At 40.6% G+C, this 14493-nt stretch overlaps 1 protein-coding gene across 1 annotated transcript in view; it reads right to left on the reverse strand.

The window, feature by feature from the left end:
• Positions 1 to 14493, reverse strand: part of dner (delta/notch-like EGF repeat containing) — a 64640-nt gene that overhangs the window by 23290 nt on the left and 26857 nt on the right. The window contains exons 2-5 of the mRNA XM_061046304.1: positions 9709 to 10053; positions 9482 to 9579; positions 4807 to 4970; positions 259 to 407 (exon numbers count right to left, since the gene is read on the reverse strand). Coding sequence (XP_060902287.1) covers positions 259 to 407; positions 4807 to 4970; positions 9482 to 9579; positions 9709 to 10053 — 756 coding nt within the window. The remainder of the gene's footprint in view (positions 1 to 258; positions 408 to 4806; positions 4971 to 9481; positions 9580 to 9708; positions 10054 to 14493) is intronic.

A 14493-nucleotide genomic window follows, 5' to 3' on the forward strand; every position in this document is an offset into this window, starting at 1 on the left:
ACAATTGTGGAAATTATTCAAATGATGATTGCAGGTGTGGATGCAATAATGCAGCTGCAGTGATAATATTTGGACACAATAATAAAAACTTTAGTCTAGTTTTGCTTTTTTAAATTGCTGTTACAGTGGAAAAATGTTAAAAACAGCAAAAAGAAGCATCATCGTCATAAAATACTGCAGGATCTCTCTCCTCCTTCTTTCACAAAGTTTAAGCGCTGTCTTGATAAGAAGAAAAAAAAAACGTGTGATATTTATCACCTCAGAGGGATGTGTGATGCATTTGCCTTTCCCAGAGCACTGAGGGTCGCTGAAGCTGCTGCCAGGCTCCACACAGCTGCTGGCCTTCACCGTCAGGTTGAGACGCATGGTGACCTCCGGGGCGGTAGGGTTGCCAACGTGCAGCACACCTACCACAGAAAAAGAGAGGTGAGATTTTTTTTTTTTTTTATATGAAAGAAGCCTTTGTATTCAGAGACTCAAAGACTCAATGTCATTGAATGGCTCAGCACTACCATAACAATCTGTATGAGTTAAGAATGCAAACATTCATAGTTCCCAGTGGAATAACTCACATGACTCATTTTCGCCAAACGTTCTTGTCTATCGCGACATGAGGTTCATATTTTGAGAAATTGTGTTGACAATTATTGTAAGGAACAATATTTGGGTATATTTAATCAAGATCCAGGGTATCTTTATAACACCCTTAAAGAAAGAAATGTGCAACTATTTCCAGTAGATGTCGCCCTTGAGCACCTGCATGAAACCAAAACAAACTGCTGTTTGGCCACATTTCTGCCATACAGAAGCCTTCGCTATCCTCCATCGACACTCCTCCAACCCCTCTCCACTCACGTTTGAGCTAAGGAGTCAACCCCAAGCGGGAGACAAAATTGTCCCTGGCCTGAGCTGCAATTGCCAGTGGCCTGCATTATTGTGTTAGAGGGGTATTTAGTTAGAGAATTTAGTTAGCTCGTAGCTTCACGTTGCATAATATTGACACTTGATCTAAAACGCTTATGTGACATCTAAATAAGCAGTGAGTATGTTATTCTTCTTTTCTCTATCCTTGACTAAAACTGCTTTTATACGCAAGGGGAGGAGCCAGTCGACCCGTCCATGTAAACATGGCTCCGACAACAACACAGGCAGCAGGACTCGCGCATCTGCTTCATTGTAGACAGACATGACTCAGAGAGATATTTATATTGGATATACTTGATTTCTGATGTGTGACATGTTGCACATTCTCCCTGTAAAGGGGTTGAATGTAGTTCATCTATCCATGTTTTAAGTTTGTTCTCTAGTTTGGTTTATGACTAGACACCTATTGATGAAATACAATTCCCATCAGTTATTCTTTGTGTTAAGTAAGGTGTGTTTAATTGACGTTTCCATCATCTATTACTAATTACAATCAGTCATTACCAGAGAGCTCTCTACTGTACATTGTAACATTGATTTAAGAGCCCCGCAGTCCCCACTGCTCTCTGCACATGACTCAAGATCTATTCAGTTCATACCAACAAATAACTCCGATATCAACTTTATGAGTCTAATGTTTTACAAGTAAGTCATTTCTAATGACTGGTTACTTACAACAAAGTCTAATTTACCTGGTTTCCAACTAAATGGGAAATGGACTTGAGCTTGTATAGTGCTATTCTAGTCTTCTGACTACTCAAGCGCTTTTGCACCGCATGTCACACCTCCAACAGATGAAGCAGTGGGATCAGTTGAGGGTGTTTTCCCTAAGGACACATCGGACATGTTGCTGCAGGAGCTTGAGATCGAACCCACAACCTTCCAGTTGTGAGACGACCGACTCTACCAACTGAGCCACAGCTGCCCAACTCCCATTCCATTTCCACCCTTCTACATTTTTACACTTCTATCACTTTTTACATTATGAGTTTACAGCAGAGTGAAGCCATCGCTACACATTTGTACTTTCACTCTTTGTGATTGTACTTTCAATACAGTGTTGGGAAGGCTGATAACAATTCCATCATTGTCTACGCCTTGTGTCGATTCCCTTAATAGTGATGTTTAGTGCTAACTAGTAAATTTCAAGATGAGGATAACCCCAGTGTCATCATGTCCTGTTGGCATTTATCTAGCATTTATCTAACGTCATCCTTAAATCAGCACCAAAAGCCTGTAGCATGGCTATAGAATCTAAGTCCTGTTAACAAATGTGTACAGACAGAATGCTTTAGGATTCCTTACCTTGCAGCAGAAAAAAATACGATACAATATAATCAAAAACAATTAGCCCCAATGTAACTAAAAGTGCTGAGAAACGATGTGACGTAAGCAGCACTTCCTATTAGTATAAATAGAGTGTTTGCCTCTCTGTTTTGTCTCCAGGGGTCTGAAAGTTCAGTACACCTCTTATTATGTCTTCAATCAAAGCTGACAGGTTCAGAAGCACTTGGATAAAAATAGCTTCATTGTGTATATCAGCTGCCATTTTTTAGAGCCTGATCTGGGCCAATGAGCTGTGAGCACATCTATGACGAGCCATCGACGATGCATTTTTCTCCTCCAACCAGAAGGTCTATGCAACATCTCGTGATTTTCTGTCACCCCTGACCAGGTGATCGTCAGTCGATGACATCAGATGTTAGACCTGCAGAGTCACCGCTCCTTTAATCCCTCCCCCTTTACTGACACTCTGTATCTTCATCATCCTCTTGCAGTTTGACCTTCACTCTTTCCTTCTTCTGCATCCTCTGTCCTTCCTCTAATCCTTTTCTATAATGCACCTCTTCTTTTCAGCGTCCCTCCCTTCTTATCTAACTCTTCCTCTCTCCCGTCCTCCATCATGCTTCCTCCCCTCTGACTTAACTCCCCAATGTCAACTCCCCGGTCTCTCTTCCTCTCTCAGGCGAAACAGAGGCTGCATCGCCACCGAGTTAGCAGACACGTCAAGGTCATCAGACCGACCGACAGCGTGGTGAAACAGCATCAGGTATGTTGAGCACACACAGAGGTCAGACAGCCCTTCAGTCAAAGGGTGAGACCGCAATTACCCCCCACTCTTTCAAAAAATGTATGTGTGTGAAGCTCAGTATTAGCACAGATGGAGTATCCGCATAAATATCATTTTTTTTCCCAATATGCAAATACTAATTTCTCACTCAAATATGCAAATATTATGCAATTCTCCCCAATGACACATCAGGGATAAAGTCTATAAATAAAATGCATTTAAACTCATTAATCCTCTGATGTTTTTGGCTCAGATTTAAATGAGCTATTTGGATTGGGGGATTTTTTTTATGTGTCTTATTGAACTTCTCTATGCTTGTTGGATCAACAAAAACAAAAATGATAAATACAGAGATATTAAAAGCATAGCTAAATTGATACATTTAATCTCATAAAATCGTGAGCTGATGAAGACTGAAATTTAAGATGAAACATGATTAAGTGACTTACCTTTAAAATGTATTTTGTTCAATTTTCATTCATGGTTTGAGGCTACACTCTGGTCAATACTGATGTACGGCCCATTAAAGTTTGATACTTTTCATGGATGCATTTTCAGTCACTACTGATTATCTTGGTGTTTTTATGATGTTGTTGCTACCAAGTCAAACCAAACCAACTTCCTTTTGACAGAGACTTAAAGGAAGAATGTGCAACTTTTTTAAACCAAAACAAATTGCTGTTTTGAAGCCTCTGCTCTCCTCCAGCGACACACCTCTACCCCCTCTCCACTCGCGTTCGCATACAGGAGTTATCAATTAGAACGCACCATAATTAAGCACCATTTAGCGCAAGTGGCGGACAAAATTGTCCTTTGCTCAAGCTGCAATTGGCTGTGGCCTGCACTGTTGTGTTAGCAGGCTAATGTTAGCACCCTCTAGTTAGCTCGTAGCTTCACATTGCACATAAATTGACACAGAATGACCGAGATCTAAAGACAGTTACGTGACATCCAAATAAGCACTGAGTAGACTATGTTATTCTTTTTTCTCTAGTCCTTGACTAAAACAGCTTCATACCCAAGGCCTTCCTGTCCATGTAAACATGATGTAAACACGTCTTGACTCTGGACTCAGTCCTGTCACTCTTTGTAGACATTTACACTGCTGTATTGATGTGTAAAATAGCGCACAGTCTTAATTTAATGTAAATCATTTTTGTGTATTCTCTCTCTATGTGGACTTTAAATACAATTAAATGATCAAATTTTCAATTGTCCAAAACATTAAGTCAGTACACACCTCTGAGTTACATGCAATAGACAATGCAGTACAGTGTTTATTTTACCTTGACAGCATTTTTCCTAAATATAATCCAAAAATCACACCTTTTTTTTTTAACTTTACCGGCTCCACTTAAATACCAACTATGTCAGCATGGCTATGTGTCAGTCAGTTTTGGGACCATGCGTTACTGTAACTACAACTATTTGTAGTAACTAGTAATGAATAAGTTATTTTCTAGATCCAACAATAAATATTCCATTACAGTTACTTTTTGACATTTTAATGCATCCGTTACTCGTTCCTGTGTGTGACCCAGCTGACAACAAGTGAGTGAGCTTTATCTTAACTTATATTCAGAAGGGTTATGCTAACGTCAGCACAGTAGCATCCTGGGAGAAAGAACTTGCGCACAGTAAACAAACACAGGCAGCTTCATAGCACAATATATCTAATTTGTAAAATACCTACATATTAAATTAAAGTGTTATATGAAATATACGAGTTGCACTTAATTCTGTCGCAGACAGTGGAGGCAATTTTAGTCTTAAGAAGGAAACAATACATCAGGAGATTTGAAGCATCTTACTGAGGAAGTAGTTCTGTCCCAGGGGCAGCAAGTGGTCCGGCACCACCAGTCCATCGTGGGCCTGCAGGAACCACATCGTAGTGCCGTTTAAAATGGAGGAACGCAGGAAACCCTCTTCGTTCACACGCCACATTACTGGAGCTCCACTGGCATTCACCACCACCCTAATTGTTGAGATAAAGTGAAGGAGGAAGGGATGAAGGGTGGGGAGAAAGAGAGGGATGAAGAGTTTAATTGTTGTCTACAGTCCTCTCCTGAACCACAGGTTTGCACAAATTGGAAAGATCCCTTTTTTACATCCAATATTTGATGTATCTTAACAGGCAACAAAATTATGATATCAACAGCTCTACTAACTAGTGTAAATGGCTTTGAAGATATCTCCCTACTCTCATCTCATGTGGCCAGCAGTGTCTTATTGAAGGACCTGTCCAGTGTTTGAACCCAGAATTGATTATTAAAGAAGAGACTTCTCCCATCTGTTTCTTCATTTCGGCATCATCAGGTCTGATGAGTAATGGCTGCCCGATGGTCTGACTCAAGAGTGTTATGTCACTTCCTGTGAAAACACTGTGACCCTCATGGTCAGACATGTGACATTCAGTCAGTGTGATCAAGAGTTTTGGTCAAGACGCTCACACAAATCACACAAAGTAGAGAAAAACAAGACTAAGAAATTAAGAAAATGGCTGTTTTAACAGAGCAATGTATGAACGCAAAAGCAGGGTGTGTGAAAGTATGCACAGCAGTTTATTCTCAACTTTCACCAAATGCTGGTTAATCCTATACACATTAACATTTCAAAAACCAGCAAGTAGTTTTCATAACTTTGAAAGGTGATGCCCTTCATTTTTTCCACAAATGAACATGAGTAAGAGTGAGAACAACACATTTTTTTGACCTGTCTCCAGCCAGGGACATTAAACGTCCCATGAAGCGTCCTTCCTGCTGAGAAGACGGCAAACACCAGAGCTTAGCTGAGTTACCACGCTGAGTCATCAAGAAAGAGACACAGAAGGCTGGAGTGAAACCTGCAGCATCAGGCTCAGTTTGTATGAGAGATGCTGAACAGCTTCAGGAAGGCACCTCACGGGTTAATGCTTCTTATTATTCCCCTCACTCCTACACGTGAAAAAAAATAACTCTTGTACAAAAAGTAATAATACCTAACCAGTCATAATCATCTCAGCCCTGGCCTGAATGCATATGTTGAAATGGAAGCTTGTACAAATAAAAAAGAATAATATTTTTCCTCTATGGCTCTTTTCATGTAAAGGCTGTGATTGGAAATCCTTTAAACGAGAAGTTTTAAAATTGATTATGCATCACGTGTGTATTTAACTCAATTATGTTTAATGCAAATAGTTTTTTTTAAAAGGTAACATTCAGAGCCATGATTGAGAAAACTGGATGAGCCAACTTTAGAAAAGGCTGCAGGGCATGGTTAAGGATAGAAAATGACATATTTTAGGTCGTTTTCACGAGGGAGGGGGAGTGTAGGTGGATCTGCCTGATGGCTGTCTTAAAATGTTGATGTTGAAGGTGAGCTGAGCCTGTAGGTGAAAGCTATCTAGTGACCGCAATAGAAAGAAAGTGGAAGGGCAACTATTGCAAGCAGGATTGATTTTCTTCTCTGACCAAGCAACAAACTATTTCTGATTCAAGCTGAAACATGACAATGTGTTTGATAGGAATGGGCAGATTAATAGCGTATGATCCATACTTTATAACTTATTGATATAGAGGTATACTAATTCCACAAACAAAATGTGGGTAACTGCTTTCTTTTTGTAATATGATTTTGCCAAGACAGCCCTGATATTGAAAGCTTTCCCATGTTACTGTGGAGATCTAGATGAGAAATAACTGCACAGTGGGACCTGCGAGTGTGAAAACAGACATACAGCACTTTAGAACCAGCAGTTCTGCACCGAACTGGAGTGAGACTAGCAGAGAAACAAGCTTGGCTTTATTATTATTTACTCCATCATCAGCCTCTCTAAATTTATGTCACTTTCCGATTGCTGCTTCATTTCACAGCACTGCATGTATTGTACATTTAAAGTGTCCTTTACTGGCTTCATCTGTGCGTGTGTTCAGGTGTAATTATACTGTATGAAAACAAAGCAGCAGCAGTTGATTAACTCGCAGCTCACAGTCTGTGATCGTGATCAAGGCCTCAAGCCGTGCCTGTCGTCTTTAATGAGGGCCAACATCAAGGGCATCATACGATCACCTTGACCACTGCTTCTGCATTATTCATTGACCCCTTATTTAGACTTCCTTTGTAATGCTGTTTATGAGAAACGTGCTTATAAACGATAAGATACACCTGGAGTTTTATAACACAGGTAATAAAATGTGTTATGCTCCAAAGGTGGGTCATGAAGAGATTTAAAAAGGTTATTAGTTACAGAAGCTGCAAGCTGTGTAATGTTAAGAACAAAAGTCACTTTATGTCAAGTAAGCAGTTTTAAAATGCTGCGCAAAGAAGGTTCTGTTTGAGTTGTTTCTTTATGGTGATTATGCAGACAATATACAGTACAGCAGGCTTTGTTGTTATTTATGTTAATTAGCATACAGACAGCAGGCTGGATTTGTTAATTACTGCAGTTTTTAGATGAGATTCAGGGTGTGTGCCCAATGTGTGTCCTTACTTAACACTAAAATGGAAAATATCTTCACATGTATGAATTGAAAAATAAACATCGGACGAATCAGAGCAGATTCTCCTTCTTTTAATGCAAGTTTGAATTTTCCCCTTTATCTTATCTCATATTCAAGAACACCAAAATGTATCTATTGATTATATTTTGTTATAAGCATTGTGTTATTTGACATTGAATTGCAGTCAAGTTCAAATTAATTGCAGTCAAGTTTAAAACCGGTAAAAAGTTGAATTACTGTAGTACATTTACCTCAAAAGAAAAGAAAATGAAGTACCCGAGTCAATGTACTTACATGATACTTCGCTTGACTGGTGTTAAGTCAATGTAGAAATGTATAACCATGGGACATTTTCAAGCGTACATGAGGCATGTTGTTGAAGGATTGTTCTAGTTCGATAACAAAAGGAACAAAACGAGCAACAGCCTCGGGGCCCTCATGTTCATACTGTGATGCAATTAGTTTATGGAAATTTCTTCAAATGCACATTTGCGGGGATCATGCACCCATAAACACATATTGAAATGGATGGACTTTGAATACCGGAATCATTTCAGCTAGTCAGTAATATGCGTACATGATTTGTACTACTCAGTAAACTCACACTAGGCCCAGTTGCCCCATACTGTGCCAAAGCAAGGTTGCCCCCCCCCCCCCCCCCCCCCCCCTCCCAAAGTCCCCCTGCTGGCCTTCACTCACATCGCTGCAGGCCCAGCTGAGCATGGTTACCTCTTATGTATACATCATCACGTCATTATACGAGATAGTCGTGGATCACATCTGCCCAAATCTTTGAGCAAACACTTCACTTCTGCATCGGACCAAGAAGAACCCTGCACTGCTATTGTTTAAAATGACTGTGGGGAGGAAGGGTCACATTTATTAAGCTATACATCATGTTCACGTTGTGTGCCTGTGCATCTATTTTCATGGTTACCTTGTTGACTAGTCCTGTCAATCTAATATTTGAGTGGTACCCTTAGCAGCCCTATATGTCATGATTTGTTTTTTTTGTGTTTAGTGTTTCTTCTTGTTCTAGTGTGTTTTGTTCTTTTTTGAGTTCTGTGTGTTTTTAGTGTTTCATGATTTAGTTTGTAGTTGTCCTCTGTGTTTCTTGTATTCCCGCCTGTGTGTTTCCCAGTGTGATTGCCCTGATTGTCCTCACCTGTGTCTTGTTAGTCTCACCTGTGTTTGATTACCCCTGTGTCTATTTAGTCTCTGTGTTTCTTCCCGCCTGTGTCAGTTCTTTCTATGTGTTTGTGGTATGTGGTTGGTCGTATGTCAGTTTAGTCGTCGGTTTGCTAGTGTCTCTTGTGCTTCCTCGTGGCTCCTTGTTTTTTCGTGTTTTGGAATTTTGATCTTTATTTTAAATGAATAGTTTTTGGTTTCCGTACTTGGGTCCACCGCCCTTGTTTTACACACCGCATCGTAACACTATAAAACAGCAATTGCTGAGGTGTTTCAGGAGTAGTGCCCATAGTGTCTAAACTAGCGCTATGAGTCGCATGTTACAGAGATTTCTCTGTAGATACCCATTTGCTGCTGACTACAGAAGCTACGGCTGACGCTACTAGCTAACTTTGATCCATAGTTACTTCACTCTCTATAGCAGCTGATCTTCTGATGTTTTAAAATTAAAAGCTACATTTTCATTGCATTATTCCGTATTGCTAATTAGCTAGCTGGCTAAATTAGTTGCGCACCTAGGGAGTGAGATGATTGAATGAAACACATCACAAACACTCGTTCACGCACACACAAGACAACTCGCCTGAGGTTACTGTCTGTTAGAACAGAACAACAGCGACATCTCTAAAACTGCGTGTACCCTGTACGACACCACTGGATTTGTTCGATTTGGTCTGGTGTGAAAACATAAACTAAATGTTTTGTTAACGGCAACAGAATGGAGGCCCACAGCTGAACTTGACCGCAGGCCTCCCATCTTGTTAATCCGGCCCTGCTTTACAGGCAGTCAGTCACAAGAGGCACTTAATGTTACTCTTACTTAACAGCCGTCTCTTCAGGCACCTCCAGAGATAAAGTCAGAGTGCCTGATGTCAGCTCACACAGCTCAGGGCTCACACAGTGCAGACCCTCCGTCACCTGAAACACAAACACACACACACACACACACACACACACACACACACACACACACACCAATGTTTTTCTTTACACATTTTAAAGATGAAATCTTTGAGGAGCTTAAATTCGAAGTGTAAGTTATCTCACCCTGTCTGCCTCCCACTGCACCACCAGCAGCCTCTGCCCAGCTTTAGGTTGCCATGGCTGCAGGGTGGGAGGTGCCGACGTGGTGGTGGAGGGGACTGTGGTTGGTTGTGGCGGCTGAGTGGCGGCCGTGGTGGTGGAGGCGGCAGGGGTGGCTAGTTCGGGAGCGGAGGGGGTGGCGGGGTCCCAGTCTGCGGCCGGCAGGTCCAATAAGATTTGATCACACCTCTCCCCCTCGTAGCCTTCGGTGCACTCGCAGGTGTATGTCGGCTCCCCCTCCTTCCCATCCTCACTCAGGCTGCAGTTTCCATGGAGACAGGGACTGCTGGCACATGGGTCTGTGAAAAACTGAGACAGAGAGAGAGAGAGACAAGAATAAAAACAAGGCGAGAATAAGCAGAAACATTTTATGACAACCGGAATATCAGCATCTATTTTTCTCCAGTTTTTAGCATTTTTACAGTGAAAGCTCAAAGTGTCAACGTATGATTCAGCTTTGTTGTAAATGGGCTCTAGAAAAAGTCCCTCAAAGCAATGTACAGACATAAAAGTAGTCCCAACTCTCAGTGATCATTGCACTTTATTCTGCTCAGCTGTTCTTTTATTGCTCTCTGACTCAGCCTCCTCTTTTTTACACCACCTCTTTTCTATTTCATTACATTTGACACCTAATAAACTGTTGCAGGGCTCTCTCACACACTGCACAATGAACATACATACAGTTTACCTGCTCCCAAACACACACTTGTATTTTTGAACAAGGTTTCTCCTGTCATCCAGCTAAGAAAAATGCACCTTGACAGCCTCCTTCATGCTGGCTTCCCCCATCAATAATTTATCATATTTGCAGGCAAACATTCCAGTACAGATGCTGAAGGTGAAAGAGGACAAAGTCTAGCTTGTGCGCTTACTGCGTGACACCATGTTAGCTCTCGCTTGGCTTTCAGAACCCTTCAAGGCCTAAAGAACAACTTTAATTTTGCTGCTTATCATTTTTTGGCAAGTTCGCTGAAGCATTCTCATGTATCTGTAGCTCCAGCTCTGTCCAATTTGAATGTTTTGGATAATAGTTTTAATGAAATCCAGAGAAAAACAAAAAACAAGCTGGATGGGTGAACAGAAGGATTGTATCCCCCCCCCCATGTGCATAAAATTGTAGTCTTCATATGTGTGTTTGGGGGAGAGAGAGACAGTGAGAGACAGAACAACAGAGCATCATTAACAGTCCGCTCTCTCCACAACCGAGTCACACCTCATTAGTGTTAATCTCTCTCAGGTTTTTACATGCGATGCCTCTATCAAACTTTCTCTCTGCTCTGAGAGAGCACGACCAACAGTACCCAGCAGACCCCGTACACAGTCAGCTGCTCTAATCTCCACTCGAACAGCACCAGGGATTGCTTTTATCAACCTTTTTTGATAGAATAGCAACACGTTTGTGCTTGTCTCTATTAGAGATATCATTAAAGTTCAGCCCATGACCTTTTTTCTCTGTCAGTACGGATTTCTCTTCATCCAAACATTGTCAAGCCAGGCTGGACACAGAGCCTGCTCACAAAAAAGAGGACCAGCACAACAGTCTCTCAAGTCCCTAGTCCCTCAATTAAACAACTTTTATATGCGAGGGGATGAGTCGGCCGGTCGTCCCGGCGATGTAAACAAACTGAAGATATGACTCGGAAAACTCGAAAAGCTTCACAGACAGTGGGACTCGGGTGTTACACCCATTGTAGACAGTCATGACTCACAGAGTTATTTTCAGAGGATATACTTGATTGAATTTGGCACACTTATCCTCGTAACAATGATTGTCACACTCTTTAAAAAGTAAATTAGCTGTTGATGTTTTATGTGTTTTGCTGACCTGCTTTTCACTCTACCTGACCACTTTTCAAGGAGTGCTTTAATTTGCCTTGGTTAATTAAAAAATGATTCTGGTTTAACTGCAACTAATATGTCAGAAAATTGGTTGTTGAACAAAATGTCAAATATTGTCTTACTGTATATTACGTAATTTTTACTGTATTATGTAAATGTATTTATATAAGGTTTGGGATAGGTTGTTGGAGAGGTCACCTTGGAGTCTTAGAATTCATCGGCCTTTTCATGATTAAGTTAAAAAAGATTTGTTGCATCATCAAATTCTGAATCTCAATGTAATTGATTGCTTGGTTGTCCAATAAGATGTCATGTTTTGGTGGCTTCTCTCAATTAAATTATAACTTCAAATGATGTTGTTAAGCAATTGCCACTTTTGCAGGCCTAGCACAATCATGGTCTAATGTGGGTCATCTGTGTGTCAATTTGTCATTACTGTGGAAGCATGTGCAAAGAGGGACACATTATGACATGGTGGTAAATGGTAAACTCATGTAAGCTTGCATAGTGCTTTTCTAGTCTTATGACTACTCAAAGTGCTTTTTACGCAGCCAGTCACACTTTCACTCATTCACACCACACTCACAAGGGCTGCATACATATTCACACGCTGTTAACGCGGCAGCAATATGGGGTTAAGAGTCTTTCCCAAGGAGACATCGACATGTGGCTTTAGGAACCGCTGACCTTCCAGTTGGGAGACGATGGAATTTACCACTGAGCCTCAATAGTGATACGATGCAATACAATGTAAAACAATGCAATATGATGCGATACAATGAAATACAATGCGATACGATAAGAGACAGTCGGATATGACACAATACAATATAATTCAATACAGTTGCACCGGATGATATGAAACAACACGGCATGGCAGAACACAGCCTGACATTATACAATATGATACAGCACTGAACGATACAATATTTTATGATATAATACCGTCAATGTGAAACCCTTCCATACAATACAATACTTGGCTCATATTAGTTAATCTATACCTGAAATGCTTGAATGATGATGAATGTCAATCTAATTTGAGATTGATGTCTTCACATAATGCCCAGCCCAGTTTACCCTGAGCATTTACACATCTGGTTTTATAGTGTTGCCCTAATTTAAAACTTGATGCAATGTCAGAGAACATCACCGTTTCAGCTTCTTAATGTCATTTGTATTCATTCATTTAGACCAATTTTCCTGTATGATGTTGTTCGTTATTCCCCTGGCACTTAACAGCTCATTTGCCCCGGGCTCTGGCAAACCATTTGAATCAGTGTCTTCTAAGCAGCTGATTATAACCCACATTAGTCCCTTTATCTTTATTCCCACATGGACCAACAAACAGAAAGAAGATATCCTCCAGGGCCAGATGAATTGCTTCACAAGGTGCTGTGATCCATTTGCTAATTTGGGATGGCCACCCTGAGGAGGCAGGATCAATACAGCCAGATGGAGGGAAGCAACAATGCCACTTAATCTATTGGCATCATCAATTTAACCTGGTGGTGGGGCTGTAGGAGACTGTTACTGTAGACATAGCACACATACGTACATTAACTGATGTAGGCAGACAAATGAATGTCGGTGAATACGTTGATATGCATCTCTGAACATTGTGTCCTTACTGATTTCATGAAGGAGTTGAAAGTAATGTATAACAGAGAAACAAACTCACAAAAAAAGAACAGAGTATTGAATCTCAGCTGTATGGTTTATCCATTTAGAACATCATCATTAAACATGAGACTCAGGTTGCTTTATTGTCCACATTGTAACACATAAATAAAGAAGGCAAAAAAGTTAGATGCACACAAATGGCAAGTAAGCACTAACATACAGTTAGAGCAAGACGTGCACTTTTTTTATTGCATCTACTGTAGAAGTCTTTTGTTGAGTTCATGTGCACCTTCCATTAATTCTGTGCAACATCAAGCAAGCAAAGTGAGATAGGCTGTGCAGCTGACAACCTGACATCCTCTGATAATTAACAGAGATGTTCCGATAAAGTGGTGTCATGTTTTTAAGGATTTTACTGGCACCTTGGCAGGAAAGGAAATGTTATTGCAATTCGGTTTGATGTCACTGAACTGTAGTGTTGAAGGAAGAGAGTGCAACATTTTACACATAAATATAGCAGAAATCAAGTATGTCCTATTTAAATGTCTTTCTGAGTCATGACTGGCTACAACGAATGAAAAGCGTGAGTTCCAGCAGCTGTACTGTTGTAGGAACTGTGTTTACATCATGTTTACATGGACCGGACGGCCTTGCGTATAAAGATGTTTTAGTCAAGGACTAGAGAAAAGAAGAATAACATAGTCTACTCACTGCTGATTTGGATGTCACATAAGTGTGTTTAGATCACGGTCATTCTGTGTCAGTTTAGGTGTAATAGCTACGAGCTAACTAGAGTGTGCTAACATTAGCCTTCTAACACAAGAATGCAGGCCACAGGCAATTGCAGCTCAAACAAAGAACAATTTTATCCACCGCTTGCACTTAATTGTGTTAAATTATGGTGTGGAGGTAAGTGGAGAGGGGTTAGTGGTGTGCTGCTGGAGGAGATAGGAGGCTTCAGAATAGATGAGGTGTCGCCAAACAGCCGTTTGTTTTGGTTTCATGCAGGTGCTCAAGGGCGACATCTACTGGATCAAAAAGTCGCACATTATTTTAAAGAGGAATGCAAACGCTCTCTGTTCTATGAAATTAAGCTAAAGTGAAACCTTAATTTCAACTCAAAAACATGTACAAAATTATCATCCTTAAGAGAGACTTAATGGAAATTACAATGTTTGGGTTTGGGCAATTTCATCAAGTAGGAAAAAAGCCTACACATTAACAGATATATTGAAAATAAACATACATTTAAGTGTTGTGATCACATGTGTGAAACATTAAAAAGAA

The sequence above is a fragment of the Labrus mixtus genome, chromosome 9 (genome assembly GCF_963584025.1).
Source record: "Labrus mixtus chromosome 9, fLabMix1.1, whole genome shotgun sequence".
Lineage (NCBI taxonomy): Eukaryota > Metazoa > Chordata > Actinopteri > Labriformes > Labridae > Labrus > Labrus mixtus.